The 19,749-nt window shown below is 40.9% G+C and overlaps 3 protein-coding genes across 15 annotated transcripts in view; 2 read left to right on the forward strand and 1 right to left on the reverse strand.

The window, feature by feature from the left end:
* The first annotated feature begins 226 nt into the window (after positions 1–226).
* LOC124307095 (exonuclease 3'-5' domain-containing protein 2) lies at positions 227–3,100 on the forward strand. Its single transcript, XM_046768461.1, has 7 exons — positions 227–927; positions 1,041–1,182; positions 1,259–1,558; positions 1,665–1,789; positions 1,895–2,277; positions 2,373–2,743; positions 2,813–3,100. Exons 1-7 carry the CDS (start codon positions 692–694, stop codon positions 3,038–3,040), a joined length of 1,785 nt encoding a protein of 594 aa, XP_046624417.1. The 5' UTR covers positions 227–691; the 3' UTR covers positions 3,041–3,100.
* A 258-nt stretch (positions 3,101–3,358) lies between these two features.
* LOC124307109 (mitochondrial import inner membrane translocase subunit Tim16) lies at positions 3,359–4,153 on the reverse strand. 2 transcript variants are annotated; one of them, XM_046768498.1, is made up of 2 exons: positions 3,951–4,153; positions 3,359–3,888 (listed from the first exon to the last, which is right to left on the reverse strand). In XM_046768498.1, exon 2 carries the CDS (start codon positions 3,828–3,830, stop codon positions 3,441–3,443), a length of 390 nt encoding a protein of 129 aa, XP_046624454.1. In that variant the 5' UTR covers positions 3,831–3,888; positions 3,951–4,153; the 3' UTR covers positions 3,359–3,440. The 2 variants fall into 2 exon arrangements, with proteins under 2 accessions (XP_046624454.1, XP_046624453.1); XM_046768497.1 differs by having other exon boundaries at positions 3,359–3,847; positions 3,919–4,132.
* A 1,189-nt stretch (positions 4,154–5,342) lies between these two features.
* Positions 5,343–19,749, forward strand: part of LOC124307084 (potassium voltage-gated channel protein eag) — a 39,213-nt gene continuing 24,806 nt past the window's right edge. For 7 of the 12 annotated variants that reach the window (XM_046768420.1, XM_046768430.1, XM_046768428.1 and 4 more), the window contains exons 1-3: positions 5,343–5,800; positions 6,969–8,050; positions 18,427–18,527. In XM_046768420.1, coding sequence (XP_046624376.1) covers positions 7,972–8,050; positions 18,427–18,527 — 180 coding nt within the window. In that variant the 5' untranslated portion in view covers positions 5,343–5,800; positions 6,969–7,971. Of the gene's footprint in view, positions 5,801–5,896; positions 6,325–6,968; positions 8,051–18,426; positions 18,528–19,749 lie in introns of those variants that run through there. The other 5 variants (XM_046768421.1, XM_046768423.1, XM_046768422.1 and 2 more) reach the window with 5 other exon arrangements.

Below are 19,749 nucleotides of genomic sequence, written 5' to 3' on the forward strand. Positions count from 1 at the left end.
AAATTTCTTGAAGTGCGCCCTCCATATTGCTACAATGCATTGTGGGATAATTTTAGCTATCGCCGAGCGGAAAAAAGAAGAACTAATAGACCTGTCGCGTTTGTCAACCTGTCACCTGTCGTCACAATTGAATTACGGTTAGGTTTGGTTAGGACATCGATGCCGATCCTGCTGTACCCCATAATTACGTTTATACATACGTTGATATCCAACGATAATAATCACTGACGCGGCCTACCTCAGCAAAGACAGATGTATGTACGTAAGAATTTTACTCCTGAGCTTAATCCCGCGGGGAGACGTAATCCCGAAAATATTATCATTTTTTTCATGAGGTTTTATATCCGATTATTTGGTCAGGATTCAGAGAATGGTAACTGGTAGTAAACAGGTCGGAGGTTGAGTACAATTCTTAGAATTCAGAATAATAACAACGTCCCTGTGACTGAATGCGTGAGTGAATGTAGGACGCTTATCAACTAGCATTGGGTTAAGCGAGTTGAACATCATTCTTCTCTAGGCATTTGTGCCTGTTGTTTACTACCACGGGGTAGCTTGAACCTCTCTATTTGAATTTAATTTTAGTAATTTATTATACAAATATTTATTATTACTGAATTGTACATATACATCTATATATAGATTTATTCATTATTATACTTACACTCAATTTAACATCACGCGTTGAAAAATGTTTCAATTTCGCAAAGATAACATATTTTTCGTGTGTATGACAGTAGGATTGGCTCTCGTTGCTTCTAAGTACCGTAACAACGTGCTGCGAAGCTTGAGGCAGTTCTGCCAGAACGTATTCCTTTTTAATAAAAATTTAAGTATCGAAGATAGAAACTTTTACGTCGAGTCAGATAAAGTGATTTTGGTAAAATCCCCTGAGAAATGCGATTACGCCTTGCAGCGTATTCGTCAGTAAGTACACACTCTGTATTTATCCCATTCATTTTATTTATTCAACATGTCATTATAATCTCCTCCCTCTACTTGTCCGCTGGATTTATCATGTGTGTATTTATTTTTAACAGTGAATTATCAGACGGAGTGTTGGGATTTGATTGCGAATGGGTCAATGATGAACGTGTTTCCTTGTTGCAATTGGCTACTTCCAACGGACTGTGTGTCCTTTTCCGCCTCGACAAAATCGGCTATGTTCCCGGCAAGCTTAAGGTGCCGATTCTAATCGCATCTCATCTTATTTATGTAATACTAGCTTTCATAAAAATCCCCTATTATCAATGTATAGGAATTGTTGTCGAACAAGCGCGTACTCAAGGTTGGAGTGGCACCCTTCGACGATGGAAGGAAGTTGACCAGAGATTTCGGCTGTCATGTGTACGGAACTCTGGATCTTAGAGAACATGCCAGAAGACTAGGCATTGCCAATGCAACAGGATTAGCCGCACTCTGCAAGGAGTATTTGGGCATAGAAATGGACAAAAATGCAGCAGTGAGACGCAGCAACTGGAACGCTGATTCTCTCACTAAGGAACAAATTAATTATGCCGCGTCCGATGCATTTGCCGCAGTCCTAATTTATCACCAAGTGAGAAATAAAAAAAAATTTCACTGTCTTATTTGCAATTACTATCGTGATTCAAATATTTTAACAGTTTCCAACCTTGTTTCACGTTTAATTTAACGATGTGCAGATGCTGAACAGAGCCCAACAACAACGGTCTTTATGGGGTAACTTTGTTATAAATCTAAAGAATATTTGGGATCAGTCCAATGAGGACAAACTGCTTAATCTACCGCAGGGAGAGCTAGATATGAGGTCTGTTTCTGTTCTTATTCTTTACCTCTTACAATACAACTAACACTACACATTTTTCATGCTATACCAAATTCAGGTAATTGAAAAGAAATTTTTCTTCTCTAGGTTCAGGGCTAACCCAAACAACTTAATTCAAAAAAATAATCAGGAAACTAATAACACCAACTTGAAAATCAAGAACAAATCGACCGTAGTGACGAGAAACAAACCACTGTATCATAATTGTTATTTGCAAGCACCAGACGGTGATACGTTGTGTACTTGTGATCACAAAAAAGCGACATGGTACGTTGAGAAGGGACTGGGAACCGTGGTGCAGGAGGAACCCTACACTGTAAGATTAAAATTCGAACCGTCCGGAAGAGCCCAGGGCGAAGTTGGACGATATTATACGCAGGTCAAGATAAACCGTTGCGTTGTTTGTGGAGCGACGGATAAATTCATAAGAAAAAACGTCGTACCTAGAGAATATCGAAAATACTTTCCTGGTGAGCATAAATATTCGACAGTAAATATGTGATTGGTGTTGGCTGAAAACAAATTTGAACAATTTTAAGTAATCAATTGAATAAATAACTTTCAGTGGTCATGAAGGAACATCAGTCTCACGACGTATTACTGCTTTGCCCGACTTGTCATCAAATTAGTAACATGCAAGATATTCGTATGCGAAAGCGATTAGCTGAAATGTGCGACGCCCCGTTATCTGGACCATCCATAAGTGTAGATGATGCCTACCAAAGCCATTGGAGAAGACTCCGTTCTGCTGTACGAGCTCTTCGGAAAGAGTCTAGTCTTCCCAATCAGAGACGTCTGATATTGGAATCACACGTTTCTGAACTAACTGGACATAAGGAAATAACGCCGCAGTTACTGGATGAGCTTGATCAGCAAATAAAAGCAACGCAGCCCTCAGTATCTGTGCAAACGGGTCGTACGCCACACGGGTTGAAGGTATCTACCAATAGTTTCAACATTCCTTTAACCATTTGCACCTATCTAAATGACACGAAATTTATACAGGTTGTAGAGCATTTTGAAAGTCAACCTGGCGGTCTTGTCGAGTTGGAACAGCTTTGGAGAGAGCACTTTTTATCAGCAATGGAGCCAAAGTATATGCCCGAATTGTGGTCAGTCTGCCACAATCAGGAGCGTCTACTAATCCGTCTACAACAACGCAGGATAGAACCACAAGATGCGAAATTGGCCGGGATACTTGAAAACGACCAAAAGATCAGCTGCCATGCGTAAACGTGACATTTCCTACGTAAATAACCGATTATTTTTAGAATATAATATTCCCTGCGGTTACTACATGTTTTTATTTTTTTTTTCCTGCATATCATTTATTCACGTTACATTCTTTATAACTTGCAATCAGCAACAGCTGACTAGTGAGTAAAATAACTCTGATGTCTCATGATATGATGTGAAAGTTAGTCCCACATATTGCATCAGTTGTTTGGTCTTTGCAAGTGCATCTATATTTCTGTAACGCAAATTCCTTGTTAAGCCAATTCTAAGCGATATATTCATGATATCTAAAAAAAGAACGAGACAACATAGATGTCACATATCTATTACCATTTATTATTAATTAATATATACAGGCATAACAGCGATAGATTTGAAAGACTAGATGCTAAATGGGCTAAGTTTCTTTGCTTTTTTTATGAGGGTCAGGGCCAGGTGGTTCCTGATTCTTCAATTCTTCGTCTATGCGTTCCTTGGCTCTGAAGACTTTTGACTGAAGATAGAACGATCCACCTTTCGACTTGTCGTTAGCCTCCATTAAATATTTGTAATTACGTTCCAACGCTTCCTTGTCCTTGAGACTCTCCATGTTCATGATGCGCAGCGCCTCATCCAAAGTTAGACCAGTCCTGGCGTTCGCGGCAGCTCTTTCTCTACCTTGAGCACCGCCGCCAGCTCTCTTAGCTGCCTCTTGGCTAGCCGATATTTCCTGACGAAGAGCACGCGCAAATGCTCGACCCACGACCTGTGTTCCCAGGACGATTATCTGCGCCAGGTATTTAGCCATCGCCTCGGATTTGTCTCCTGCAGAGGAGTCACAGGTATAAATTGTCACTTCGCGTAACCTGTAAGTAGGTTTTGAAGTAAATCCTAACCTTCTAAATGTCACTGTTGTATCGAGTTGTACCTGGTGAAGTGACTCGTTCGTTACGACACCATTGGCGACCTAACCTCACTTTTGGCACACTTCGCCATGGCGTGAATTTGAATGCTGGCCGCTGAGTGAACCGCAAAACGAGTCCGATGATTCGAGCTTCGCGTACAGGTTTCATCGATCGCATCGTGTCGATTCCAATTACCCTGTAAACGAGGGTTTCGGATTCGATTATCTGCGGCGGGTAAACACTTTGAATTCAATTAACTGAAATCGTCGTCCGTCGTTAATTATATCTAAGTATCGTCGTATAGCCACGTTTCGTTATACGTATTATTATAACGACATGGCCGAGAAGCAGATATACGCCAGGTTATCTTATTAGACATTTGGCACAGAGACATAAACGGTACTGTGTCCTATGAAAATACATATTTGTTTAACAATTTTGCGGTGAATGAAAGCAACAACTATATCGATAGACGGTGTTAAGATTTAAATAGTGAGAAGTGGAACGTTTGTGGAATTCGAAGCGTGAGAATCGATGAACTGTTCCAGCCACGCAAACCTCTTTTTCTCTCCACATATCTCGTTGTCTTATCCTCATTCCATAATTAAACTATGAATCGATAAATATCCTCTACTTATTTTTTACCGTTCCTAACAAAGAGTCATAAAAAATAATAGTTCGTATTGACGTGGGGAGAAATAAGATGGAAAGAAAAACGCAACTAAAATTACAATGTCCGGTAAATTACTTTCCTTTATCACCGGCCACTGCTACGGAATCTAATTTTCCAGTATTCCATTCCAAGACATAGCGGTTATTAAATTCTGAAATGTACTTTTCGTACTTTCAGTTGATATGCATAATTCCGAGAGGCGATGGAAACATTTCGTTCGTTCGCTTTACTCAACGCTATACCGAAATAGAGATTGCGCGGCTTATTCTTTTATTTCTCCTCGTTTTATGCAAGGGTGTTTTCCTTTTACTACTCTACATGGCAAATCCCCTTGGCGTGGATTTAAATTTTCATATACCGTTGACGTCACTGCGCGTCTCCGTTGTCAAATTTTCACAACGCGCAAGTCGAGAAAGACCGCGCCGCGTCACGAATTAGCATTTCTCTAAAAGTAACGGTCAAACGGTGTTATTCACGACGTTCTTCCCCCTCGCCTTGTAATTCCATCGGCTTAAAGTTAACTCCAGATACCATCTCCGACAAGCGCGCGTTGAAATCATTCCGTCTCCTTGAACCACCGCGTATTGCGAACGATAATGTCGATACGCCGCGCGTATAGGTCGTGTCGTATGGGTCGTGTGTAAATGGGGTTGCCGGCGAGGTGGCGCCCTCGGTTTTACTTCGATCGACCGACCGACCGACCGTCCGTCCGTCCGTCGGTCCGCATGTCCTTCAGTACCGTAACTAGAGGCCGTACGAACCAGTCGCTACTCGGTAACGAAAAAGGGTTGAACTTTCGAACGCAGGAGGGATATAAGAGCAGATTGTGCGAGCTTAAATATTGTTGAATAAGTATTAACATACGTGCGCTAAACTTGGATTGATTTCCTTTTTACGATATGACGATTGCATTGCCCTGCACGTATTTTTATCCGAACATTGGTAAAACCACGATCGGCTAATATTGTCAACGATGAATTTTAGTTAGACTGGTAATTGAATTATCAATGAAAAAAAGTGAGGCGGCGTCAGAGTGTCCGTATATGTGGATGTATGCTGTTTTAAATTCTACCCTACGAAGCAGCCGAGAATTTGAATTCTTACGGTATTCTACGTACGGACGATCGACGTGAGATCCGAGACACGACGATTTGTACGAAACGATGATGAATATTGTTTACGAATAAATATCAGAAGGGGGTGCGTAGAATTTTATCACCAAGTATGCGACGAAAATTCGGAATAATTCGATTCATCTCAATAATGAAACGACGGTTCTACGATTCGCTGTAATATTTCTACAGCTTTGAACGATTTTACGTCTAATTATTGTTCGGTCATAACCGTTCCTCCAATACAAATGTGTATAGTCGTCGAATGTCAATAATAACGCGTATATCGTTCACTCCGGGGGAAAAATTCATCCGCAGTACAAACCTAACAACTCAACATCTTTTTACATTCGTATCGGATTTAACTCGCGATGCAAATCACTGCGGAGTCGCGGTAGCTTGTAACAAGCCAAAAATGATAATTCTTCTTTTCTCTCCGTTCCTATTTTTTTTTTCCTCCTTTTAATCTCATCGACGACGTAAAATGGGAGATTTTATTAGATGCCCGAAGTTAAGAGTTATCGCTCACTTGACAAATGCTCAGGCATACATATATGCAATAGTTCGGTATAAAAATGCCCAGCAATTGCCGCCTGAATTTTACTCGACAAGGTAGGCAGTTGAATCTACGTATTATACGTAAACGGCAAGCGGGTTGCCATCCTCGCCGAGTCTGACCCAACCTGGCTGTTACCACTTCAGGGAAAATTCGATGTAGATTTTACGCCGCGCGTCAAAATATTGGAAAAACTTCCGCGGCTGTCTTTTCGATGTTTCTTTTTCTTTTTTTTCCTTTTTTTTTTTTTTATTTAACTTTTCTCTCCTTCCTTCTTCACCTCGAGATATCCCCGGCATCAAAGGGGTCCCGGTGAATCGTTTCAGTAATTACATGCGCATTGTTCCAGGATAATCGCGAATAGAGCCGGACCCTTACGCTTGTCGGTGACACCATTCTTACCATCGCCGAGTCTCTCGTGTATATACCTATATTTATCCGGGTATAGATCTTTCCTGCAATTTTTCAAGCTGTTCGGAATGCTGAACAACGAGCTCCGAAGAATTTTCTTCGAATTTACTTGAACCTTTGGAGCTACCTCGTTATAGACTCTCAATCCTAATGAACATAATAACGTACCTTTATCGCGACGTTTAAACACTTTGGAAACAATGTGTAATTTGTCACGATATAATTTCGCGATTACAGGCCGAATAATTGACAATGAAAATTCATTACATACTGTTGTTTCTCTGATTAGGAGCTCGGCGGATATTCTTGGCGAAGAATCCGAAGCTGTAGAGACATTTCAGCCGACGCAGGGATTGGTAGGATGAAACTGGAAGAAGAGAAGGAAAATAATATCGGAAAAATTGAGGATGAATGGTGACGGACTCTCAATAGGAATCGATACGATACTCGGTGATTAAGGGCCGCTCGCGTATGACGGCGGGTGTTTAAACGTGTCTATGCATAACTAACCTTCGGCCATCGGCGACAATAAGAGACGATACAAGAATCGGAAAAAAGTGAGGAAATGTAGTGAGTGCAGGTATAAAATGTTGGGAACTTGTAACGACGACGATGACGCCGAGGATGTGGAGAGCAACAGAGAAAACACAGCAAAATGTCGCGAATCTGTGGAAGGACTGTGGTTAACGAGGATAGACAAAGACGAGAATTCATTGTATGCAGTTATAGACGTCGGATCGTCCCCGTGGGAGAATATAAACGACGATCATGTATACGAGAAAGAAGTACAGGTGACAGAACGTCAGTTGCAGGGCGACGAACGCGTTTGAACGTTAATTTCGCGTATATTGTAATATAAATAATATTGCAATATATATATACATACACATAATATATATGTATAGTCGCTAATTGAAATAGAACGATGCGAACAATGATATACACCAGAAAGAAATGTAGGTGACAAACAACTATCCGCGACGTATTTATAAAACAATCATAGTAACAACAACAACAACAACAAAAACGGCAACGAAAACAACAATAATAATAACAACAATACTATACCCCATACGTGTATGTTTAAAAAGAAACATGGAGCTTGCGCTAAATGCAGTTTATCGCGCTTAAAATAAATATATAGGTGTGTATGTATGTATATATATGTACATACATATTATATACAGACGTTTGAAAAGTTATACAAATGAGAAAATGGTTTAAGATTTATTAGCTCCGTGATTGCTAAGATCTTAAACCGCGTCAACAACTGAAGATTCAAGGGTCGAAGGATGCCAGGGGGTCGTAGGGGCCTCGTAGCCCCGCAAAATACATTTTTAGAAAACATCATTCGAAGGAGCAGCAGCCAACGTAAGTAAAGAAACTCACTTTATTACGTTTCGAATGATTTTTCCTATTTTTATAAATAATCAAACGCCAAGAGGATTTTCTTCCGTTATTATTCTTTCCGCGTGAGGAAGAGTATGCGAACTGAATAGCTAACAATAAGTTCCGTCGAATTTTTACTCTCGATTACTTTCGACCGCTGATTCCAACTTGACAAATGTCCGAATTTATCGACAGCTAAAAAAAAATACAGCTAATACATCGGTGCGGAAACGTTGTATATTTTAGACATGTGACATTCGCGTAATCCCCTAATTCCTAGAGCTTCTAAATTCTGTCTTAAATATAAAATCCTCTAGAGATTTTTTTCGAAGCTATTATATTCGGGTTTCGTCGATGCTCGCTCGACATTTCGTAACTATATATATGTCACATACATACTCTATAGGTATACGCGTTTCGTTCAGTTGGCGTAGAATTAATCTAGACTGCTGCTGGATATTATATACCTCACACACGTTATACACGTAGCTCAAGTTTCAATAACTAATTACCCATATAAGGGATGTGAATTGAAAATAATGATAAATTGATTGGTAAAATCGTCAACTTTAGATGATTAAAAATTGTACAATTTTTGGGTTTCTCCTTGCGAGTCGTGACGAGTAATATTTTTTACCGCGGATCATAGTTTTCGTCTCTTCTTCTTAACCGTCATTCTTACCGCGGATTCATTTTATACATACTTGCATAGATTCGCCAGAGTTATCATACACGATACACATTAATATCGTACCTACATCGGTCCCCGGTTACATGTATAATATCCGAGGGTTTGAAAGTAGGTATACACGCAACGGCGGAGGAGAAAAGCTCTTTGAAAGCAGAGTATCATAAATAATAACGAACCGTACCGTCGTGGCGTTTTTGCGCCGATGCGAGGGGATGATCCTGAAGATTCAACGTCTGGCGTATGCACGCGTGCATCGTATGCACGTAATGGATGTGTGTGCATTCGCGTGATGTGGCGTGCGGATTGGCGAGGCAATTCTCACCGGCAAGGTTGCAATTACGTGAGAAATGGCAAACACGGTTTTGGGTAAATAATGGAAATTGCGAGTACACGCTACCAGCTGCATTATACCTGTGTAGAATATAGCGTACTATTCGGGTGCGGGATAAGAATGTAGAAAGATGAAAAAAATAGGAGGGCCGCACAATAGCGAATTTTTAAACGAAGCTGAAAGTTAATAGATAAAAAAAAAATCACGAAAGTCGAAATATGGATGGGTAAAAAAATAGAAAAGTCAGGATATACACTGGGAGAAATTTTCAGTTCCGGTTAACGCTTAGTCCTTAACTATTTTCATTTTTAAACACAATCGAAAAATATAGTTCTAGGTAGAAAATGAAAATTAATTTTCTAGCTGTTACCGGAAAGTCTAGTATCCGTTACTATTCTTTCTCATTACGATCACTGTTACTACATTTTCTTGTAACTGTTGCGAAAATTTAATGCTTGTGCAGGAATAAATTGACGTTAAAGCCTTGTTTATCTAAAAAAAGTAGAGTAAACCTCGGAAACTGATTTTGCGTTGCGATCACCAAAAAATGATCGATAATAGCGCAAAATGGTTAGGCGTACCTCGTTTTTCGTAATCACAAAAATATTCAAACAGCTTTTTTTAACGATGCCTGTTTTGCTGAATTTTTCTAGCTACTGTAACAAATGAAATTCTTCTCAGTGTAGAATGCCAAAGTGCAGAATCGTCAGAATTCGCCTCGATAATACAGAATCGCATACAGATCCTAAAATTTGCCGTTCTATGTTTCGACTGATGTACATTTTGTATCTCTGTATTTTGACTTTCTACCAATCGGCCGTAATAGTTTTTTACCCCCATCCCCTACTTAGGTGAAAGCTATTATAACCATGACTATTTAAGCAGGAAATATACGGCGAAAGGCGGTTTCTTTTATTTCCGTTCACCTTCCCTCTAATCAGGCCGTGTATTAATAATTGATAACGAAGGGTCGAAACTCGGATTTGACCCGGGCCCGACTCTACGGAGGCCCTTTGTATAATGTATTCGCTGTTAATCTGCAGTCGGGTGATTACCATCGGACTCTGCGTTAAAAATTACGAACGAAATCGCGGGACCCTTCGCACACCGGGGAACATGAGCGGAGTTAGGGGGATGTTTTTTACCCTCCGCATAACCTCCTCAACCCAGAGAGGATTGACTCGTTTTCGCCCGTTTCCGCAAACCTTCGACAAAGTTCGGCAGGTCATTGGGTCAAATCCGCGAAGCACGTAAGGGTCAATCCGCGGGTCCCAGGGACGGCTGCAGGGGGGGGGGGCTTAGAATATAATGCGATATTATACGTACATGCCTGAGTGTGTTACACAATCTAAAGGAGAGCGGTGAGAAGCTTGCCAAAATTTACTCACATTTCTCAAAGTTAATTTAATCAAATTCAAGTTTCAATTTATACTGAACCCTTAATCTACGCAAACACATTTTATTCTTTCCATTTTCGATCGAACAACAACGTTGTACACCTTTTACATCAATCATTCACGTCTGATGGATGTTACTGCATCAAATATGCAGCTTTATATTATGCAAACTTGACTCGTTCTCTGTGATCACCATAATATGGATATATAGCTACATTTAGATCGGTGGAAGAAGAGTTGCTGTGCTCTCACCGGTAATTTGAATCATTTGATTTGATTTGTTTACTTTTTTCATTTTCATTCTCGTTTGTCTGTTTGTTTTATTTTTTTTTTTATTTTTTTTTTTACGCTCAGAGTAAGCAGGGCAGGTGCGAATTTATTTCTCTCGGGCATCGCGTTTGTACTCGTTATTATCTTAATAGTTTCAAGTTGACCGACGGTCACGCGGGTGCGATTATAAAAAGAGCACAAAAAAAAGAAAAAGAAAGATGAAAAAAGGAAAGAAAAGATAAACATGAGAGAAGAAAAAACACTTCCCCTGAAGGTATGAATATACAAAACTTGGTTTCAAGCGCGAATAATGCTTGTGAATATAGGTATAATAAATACGAATGCAAGCATGTTATAATTATTATGTACAGGTATATATAATAATTGCAAACTCCGAGCTATAAACTCCGCATCGTGAGCTGTATAACAATTAATCGGGATAAAAAGTTTTTCAAGTAAAACTAAAGTAGCGTGATTTTTTATATTATACCAAGAAGTATGATAATTACAATTCTAGTCACACGTATTCTCAATGCCAACTTTCGGTGTTTGATACTTTTGTTTAGCTTAGCTCCGTGGAGGCAGGGATGAAAAATTCTGACGACGCTCGCGGACGGTGAGGGAAACTTTTGTATTTATGTTAAACGAATTCCGCGCGAAAGCTGGTTCGCCAATTTTTCTCACACCCGAGCTGTTCATTTGCAATCCAAAAGACACACCTACGCTTAGCGGATAAGTAGAAGTCGGATCAAATTATCCTTAAGAAGAAAAATTCAAAGCGTTACACAGCGAAGTGCTCGAACAGCTTGACAGCTTATACGATCGGATATACAGCTTATCAAGCTACGGAAATTACCGAGTGACGGTCCTCTGCTGCTTCAGATGACCATTGGCCAATTTCGGCGAGGCTCAATTTATTCACCCCTGATCCTGCTGCAGGTCGTTGTAATTATACGTACGTACGGACGGACTTCGTACACACGCTGACCAAAGTTAACGAGCTATTAAAATTCCTAAGTTGAATTTATTGACTCAATTTTTTTTTCTCTCTCTGTCTGTCTCTTTCTCTTTTCTCTTTATTACCACGTATATAGCACGAAAATTCCGCAACGTTTTATCCACGGTCTAAAAATTAGCATACAGTTTCATTCGATGTGATGTATAATTCCGCATGCGAGTGAAGAATTAGCTTAATGTTGGTGTGTAATTAACGTTACAAGACGGTTTATGCGCGGAGTGCAATTTTCAGCTTTCACGCGAAACTCGAATTTCGTACCTACATGTGTATACATGTAACCGGTAGAGAGAGAGAGAGAGAGAGAGAGAGAGAAAGTGGGGGCAGAGAAGAGATGACCGATTTGTCAGCAGCGGCAACGTGAAAGAAAAAACGGACCTTGTTGGGCGGAGAAATTCGATAAATTGAATAACGCGATGAAACGAACTCTACGGAGGGTGTGGATAATTGGCCGAGGTGGTAAAACCGAGGCGGAATAATATTGACGGTGACAAATATCGGCTATTTTTCAAACACCTCTATCCCCGCCGTATAATGAGCATTTTATAAATAATTTCCTTGTATGCGTACACGAGTATATCGTTAGACTCGTGACTTTTTGCCGTTATCGTAAAGTGGTTGAAAAATCCACGCGATTCTCGCTCCCTATCTCGAGCCTGAATTTCACCATTTACTTGCAAAGCGGTCGGAGTAAACGACGCAACACCGCGGGCTTGATTGCCGAAAAGAGATCGTTTCATACCATGTATTAGTGTACGCAAAGTACATGCGATGTGCGTCTTAGACCCGGTAAATTAGCATTATATAATAATTTGAGGAAAGAGGCGCGTGCGTGCCGATGGAGATAAAATTCGGAAAAGAAAAATCACGCTTTGCTAAGAGTAAGAAAATATTTATATTTCGCGTGCCGGAGTCAAGCTCGCCTTTGAAAATCACCGAATTGCGCGACTCATTGCTATGCAGATCTTTATGTTTTTTTCTCCGATAGCATATAGCGTGTATATGTATACAACGGTGGAATCGCGGTGTGAAAATTGTGAATTAATAATTTTCCCCTATCACTTTAGACCGTGATACTCTGTGATAAGGTGACGATAAGACATTACTGAGCCTCAAAAAGTCTGCTTTGTTATTTGTCAAACGCAATGTAATTAACGCTATTCATTGTTCACCTCTTATATAATTTGTATCCACATCTTATCACTGTAACTTGTACAAAGAAATACTAAATTTTACGTGCCTGTATAGTATTACAACAAGTCGGGAGATGCACAATTCTAACCGCATTGAAAACCGACAAAGAGCAACCAAGTTGCAGGGGATGTTTTCGCACGTATCGCCACTTTGAATTTCATGCGAAGTTTATCGGATTTTCGTACGTAATATTTATTTGCCCGGAGATCGACGTGATCCCAATTTATTCAAGCTTATCCGTTTTCATATTTACATTCGCGCTTCATACATGCCTGTACAACACTTGGTACGGAACTGAAGGGAGGAAAAAATATTTCGTTTGGTAAATTCTGTCGAAACGTGAACTGATGTACCAGCTGCTGACTGTGAAACCGATGTACAGGTCGTGACTGATACAGATTTTTGTTATTTTTTTCCCGTTTTTTCCATTTTTATCTCACATGCTTTTCCACGTTTCACTTCGCTTCGCTCGCAGTTGTAGCACACAAATCGCATCACCTCGTGTCAGCCAAATGAGATTAACTTCAGTTATTTTCCTCCGCAAATAGGTATAACTGACATATTGTTATAGCTACCGCGCTTAGTAATCGTGCAGATCCAGATTGTGTGCAACAGAACCTTTTATGTAGTCCAATTTAATAATCTAAAAACTGGTTCACGGACCATAACTGCAGGCTCGTATTATATTTTCACTGAAGTGGTAAAAACAAATCCGCACTACTGCTATGTATAATAATAAAAGCATGGAATTATTCGAGACGAACGTTACGTGACTTTTACCAGTGCCTCGAACGGAGGCAAAGCTTGGTCGTAATTAGCGTCAGGTATGGAGAAAGTAGAAAATTGATTCAAAGGGAAAATAATAACATACCGCAGAGAGAAGGAAGAATAAAAACAGCGATGTCGAGAAGAAGAAGAGGAAAGGCAACGGAAAAGCACGAGGCGACCTTGAAGCAAAAGGGTATTGAAAAAAAAATAAAAAAAAATCCTCGAGTCCTTGACGTGCTGCAGATTAAGGCCTTAAGATTGTAGTAAAGCGAAGAGGTCGAGCGTGCGAAAAAAAAAATACGTCCTCCATCCAGGATCGTTACGAGGATTTGCCGAGTGCGTGCAGCACATGGCTGCAGGGTTGCTGGTACGGCATATCAGTCAGAGAAAATTCCGGTTCGCACCTTGACCCGTCTTGTACGTCAAGCAGCGATTTAGCAAGTCAGTGTGCAGCGGTTGCGGCAAAAGGCGGCCCGAAGTTTCAACCCTCGCGTGAGCATCAAGATTAAGGCCTTGGCTGTGTAGCTTGACCTTACTTACCGGGCGATATAATATTGTACACATTGCACCTACAGGGTGCTTCCAAGTAAACGCCCCAATATATTGACTTGCCTATCACTGAGGGTAAGAAATATCGGTAATACAGACCCGTCGAATTACCGATAAGCAGCGCGTTTTGAGTCCTCGGGAATGAACTGAAACTGCTCGTGTTTCCAAATTGTGTAGATTTGGCCAACAGGTTGTTTCGTTCGGTGATCGCCTTCCGGAGTCACGTTAAAGTGACGATATGACTTGACTTGACCAAAGTGATAATGACTCGGTAGATCTGTTTTACCGATATTTGTTCTCCTCAGTGGTAGGCAACCCAACATACTCCGGCTTTCGCTCGGAAGCACCTTGTTTGTGTATCGAGGCAAAAGTTACCTACCCTTCATGCCAAATCGAAAAGTGAGCATTCTTTGCGCAATCAGCGATATAAATATACGATTTTCGCGTTTCTTCCTCTGCGTGCACAATGATACATACCGTCGCAATAATTCTCCTTACATCGTTCGTTCGTTATTCGCCCTCGAAACCCAGTGCCGACGGTGACTGGCGTGCCTGCACGATAGGCGCATTATAGTTTTCTTTTGGCAGACGCGATGTACCTATACACGTTGTTCGTCTCTGTGTGAGTTTTCTCATTTATCAACCGTCTGAAATGGTCGTGCACGAGGCTAACTCCCCGCGATATCCATCGGTGTGTATTATGGGTGTATAAACAGTTAGCCTTGAACCGAACCCTGCCTGAGTCGTGATTATTCCTTATACCGATTGGGTGGTTCGGGTGTTTTCTGTGAAACTCCTCGCTCAACGCCGGCAGACAGGCAACCGTAGCTGTGTATTCAATGCCCGGTAATACGGTACGTAGCCGCGGTTGCCTATCTGCCGGCGTTGAACGAGAAGTTTCGCTGAAAACCACCGGCGTTACGAGAATACCTATAAGCTCGCCTGGTCTCTCAACAGGATCGGAAGTCTCGGAGAGTTTCGAACTTCTTTCAGATCATGCGCTTCGAAAAGCCTCGCGTTGACATTTTTATACAAGTTTCGGATATGACTGCGGTTTATTTGGTGCAACTTGCAGTAGCTGTCGCAAGGGAGAATTGGTTGGGAGGAAAAAACCTTCCCGGCAACATATAATCGTTGAGAAAAGCTGTTGACTAACCTTGCGAGGAAACCTTTCATTTTCTATATACTAATATACTGGGATCGACTTCTGACAACGAATTATATGTATACCGCACAACGAAAAAAAGAGAATATATTGCAATCGTTTTTATAATCACATTTGTCTGGGATCCCGGATTGATGTACGATTATCGCGATTTTATGTTTATACCTCAACCTGATCAAGACAAATGATTTGCGACGGGAAATTTATCGTCTTTTTGTTTTACGTTGAATTCGTTTACCAATTTGTTGAGTATCCTTACTCAAAACATGAGAGTATAACTTGGGCATAATTCACTCGTGAAACATACAAGATATTGAACCTATAATTTTTCGACGTAACATTTGGTGGGAGTAAAATAATGAGAAAAAAGCATGAACAAAGTTTCAGGCAAAAAAAAAGAAAAAGAAAAGAAAACGCAAATCTTATTTCAAAATTTGTATCAAACTGCATCATGGTGAAGCGCGAATCAGCTGCATTCATTCGCTTGAACGGAGGAGGGGAAAGAGGAAGACGAGGGGAAAAGTATATACCCGCGGGTTTGAGGCACTTGGAGGTTTTCTAAGTAGGAAAGTTCATTAAAATCTCCACTGCGCTATTCTTACGTGCTGTTGAATATACACCGTATTCCACGTTACATGCATACGACACACCTACAACACCGCACACTTTGATAAACATAGCTATAATTGCACAAACCGTTCAACTTATTTCTCGCCAAAGGTAACCACGCCCGTCGTATGGAGAATCGCGATGCATCGTGACACAATTAGCGGTCGGTTATACTAATATCAGCCACAGTGCGATACGTTCAACGAGCCGGGGATCAACAAGTGACAGAGAGAGCGAGAGAAAGAGAGAGAGAGAGAGAGAGAGAGAGAGAGAGAGAGAGAGACTCGAAGTGCACCCTCGAAATACCTCGAGTGTCAACGTATACGGAAGTGCTTTTGAACAACGAGTTTCACCGATATCGCTGCATCAGCAGCTGCTGGCTGGGCGCAACAGTTGAATATTCTTTACTCTTCGTTCCCCTCCGAAAGATAAATTCGATGTGAATTCCGATCGTAGGCTCAATCCCAATTAATCACTGTCAAACATCGCGCACCCCTTTTCCTGTGGACCACTTCAGAGTTTCCAGGCGAGTCTGATTTTTCGAGGGGGCCGACTCTCCCATTGTTTGCGCGCTTTTAATTACCCCATCGCCTCGTTATGCCTATAATTTCCAAGCTCTCCGGTTACCTTCCGCATCGCTATGTTGTTATACTCTTGGCGAAAGCTTTCTCTCCATCCGATAACGCCCCGTGGACTCGGCGTTGTGACCTCGATGGGTGCGTGGAAATCGAGATCGAGATTGCAGTAGGTCGCTAAGGTATTTGGCACTTCCTTCCAGCTTCGTTTCCATCCGGATCCTCTTTGTGCGATTAATCACGCCGAAGCTCTGTGCCAAATTCGAATTCTTTCAAATCGACACTCCGATCGCCAACGACGCTACACATACGTCTGCAAGGGTCAAGCGGGTTGCCACGAAAATACGTGCGACGATATTCCCTTGCGAAAATATATACCCATAATGCCTAGAACCGAAGTGGGATCGAAGCTTTTAACGCTACTGCCACTCCTTTCGGTCTTTTAACGAAAGTGGAAGACCGCTGCGGGCGTTTTTTTCTCATCTTTGATCGTCTCTCTTTTCTTCCTCGTTCTTTTATCCCCCTTCGTCTTACTTGCTCCTTCTACTTGACGGAATTTTTCTCTTTTCCTTTTTATCTTCTTTTATCCTCATCCCCGCAGGAATATAACATGCTTCCGCAATAATATTTCTTAACTTGAATTTGAGAACTACTATAGTAACGGTGTATAATTAATAGGATGATTTTGCAAACGTCAAGCGCAAACACCTTATCACCCGTCGATTTCGTGCCTGCAGATATTTTTGGCGCAGATCGAGATAACGGTGGAAATAGTTTGAAGGGCGCGAGCCGTCGAATGCATTATGCCTGTGCATACATAGAGGTAAATGTATATAGAAACACGGGAATACACTCACACAAGTGTATAACCACTTTGCGTATAGCCATGGAAATTTTCTTGAATTTGCAATTCAATTTCGCCTCGACTCTTTGATGATATACGTCTTCTTATTAATTGATTGATCACCCTGATGAAAGGGATCACAATTCCAACGTTTCTCTGCAGGCTCGGAAAGTGGCGCGTATGTATGTACGTACATTTCGTGATACGGGAGACATTTTCCACCGTCGACGTCAACGTCGCCGCAGCGTCGTATATCAATTCGAAACTCAATTTAGGTATAAAAATGAAAAAGGCCACTATATCATATCTCTCCCCTTTACCGCCGTGTCCGTGATGCGTCATAATACGACGTTTTACCGAAAAAGGAAACACAAAACGAGGAAGGGAAAAAAAAATCTTACACAAGGCAACGTGTATCGGTATACGACGTAACAGCGTGCATCCCCCTCGCACGGGGTGAGTTTGGCGCATTTTATCTTTTTTTACCTCATCCTTTCGCGGGAAAAGTATCACGACGCGTGTATGATATATTGCTTTTCGAACATGAGTGCCGAAGAGTGTGACAAAAAGCACGATCTATATCGTAACCCGTATATACCTGGTGTGTTATATTTGTCAGCGAAAAGTTTGAACTCGACCCGAGGGATTGCGCCATCGATACGTCCCTCGAGTTAATTTTCAGCACGCGTTCTCTTCGTGATGAAAAAAGTGACACATTACAGTTACAATTAATATCATTCACACGGAATGTTATACGGACGAGACGGAGATATACGTATATATGTATGAGGTGAAATAATCGTAAATTCGAGTTTTTATTTTACGTAGGTGTAATATACCTACCTTGACTTTATTTACAACAATTGACATATTTCATTCGGATTTGGAATGAATTTTTACGCAACCATGCGCCGAGGAATAAGTTTGCTGAATTATTTTTCTTCTTTCAGCCGACAGCAGTTTCCTCCTAGCAAATGCCCAGATAGTGGATTTTCCAATTGTCTACTGCAACGAGAGCTTTTGCAAAATTTCCGGCTACAATAGAGCAGAGGTGAGGCCATTATTCCTCTATTATATCCCATTACTTATTATACGCTAGATCCGGTGTTCCACCGTTTCGGCAAATTTATCTTTCTTTCATTTTTTTTTTTGCCAATTAACGCGTGACCTCAAATGACGGAGATAAAACTCGATCGGAAGTAATTCACCCTCTCTTCTGCCTTGGAAAATCACGTAAATTCGATTTGAAGCGCGAACTGGGTATGTGGAACACGGTGCAGATCGCGGGTAGCAGCAAACCGCCCGACATTCCAAATGAATTTCTTATCAAAGTCCGTTCGGCTCTCGATACGTATACACGTTGTATACGTACGTATAATGTGTGGTAACTCGTGTGTAATGAAGAAAAATCGAACGGCTATTAATCCGGCTTCGTTAAGCGAATTTAAGCGTCATTTTATTCATTCATTTATTTACTTTCTTATTAATGACATAGAACGGTCCGGGTAAAAATAAAACGATTTCAGCTCGTAGAAACTAGACTGAAAGTATTTTAGAGATGTAAATTAGTTTGCTTTTTTTCTTAATTCTCTTTCAAGTCGTGGGTGCGCATTTACTCTTCTCTTTGAAAATCGCACAACTATTTTGCAAGAGTTTTAATATTATCATGCAAACGGCGTATTTTATATTAACGTTAAGCCACGGTCAGCGGTGGCTTTGCCACTGCAGGAAAGCGCGATTAATACGTGCGGAAAATAACTATCGACCTAGATATTGAACTGGGTCATGTACCCTGCAACTTAGACGAATCGTTAGAACAATCTATCCTGAGGAATTTACTGTACATTGTGTAGATATAGGTATTTATATAATACATTACAGGTACGTAAAGAATTTCAGGTGGATTTCTGTGCGTGATTAGAGGACGATATTTGAGTCCGCGTCGTTCGCACACTGTAACAATTTATATTTTCTGGATCGTTTTATTCACTCTGAATATACCGTGTTACATGTATAGCTTTTAAAGCTCGGCATTATATAATTTATACATATATACGGGAGTTGAATTTATTGCCCGGAGTTAATCGTCGCTGGATTTATTGTTGAGAGAAAAGTTTCAAGGATTGCCCAGCTGGGTATATAATTGTATGACGTAGGTATGTCTGTAATTCCGTGCGCACAGGGTTTTCCCTCGATTCCACGAGGTTGTGTAATATTATTGGTATAAAGTGTACCTGCGCTGGAATAAAGCGCCGCGATCTGATAAAAATATA

The sequence above is a fragment of the Neodiprion virginianus genome, chromosome 6 (assembly GCF_021901495.1).
Source record: "Neodiprion virginianus isolate iyNeoVirg1 chromosome 6, iyNeoVirg1.1, whole genome shotgun sequence".
In the NCBI taxonomy this organism is placed as follows: domain Eukaryota; kingdom Metazoa; phylum Arthropoda; class Insecta; order Hymenoptera; family Diprionidae; genus Neodiprion; species Neodiprion virginianus.

Bases quoted from the DNA above. Each gene is read 5' to 3' on its own strand.
- LOC124307109 (XM_046768498.1), bottom strand. From the start codon at position 3,830: ATGGCTAAATACCTGGCGCAGATAATCGTCCTGGGAACACAGGTCGTG.
- LOC124307095 (XM_046768461.1), top strand. From the start codon at position 692: ATGTTTCAATTTCGCAAAGATAACATATTTTTCGTGTGTATGACAGTA. The intron at 1,790-1,894 runs GTCTGTTTCTGT...TTTCTTCTCTAG, and splicing joins CAGGGAGAGCTAGATATGAG to GTTCAGGGCTAACCCAAACA. The intron at 2,744-2,812 runs GTATCTACCAAT...AAATTTATACAG, and splicing joins GTACGCCACACGGGTTGAAG to GTTGTAGAGCATTTTGAAAG.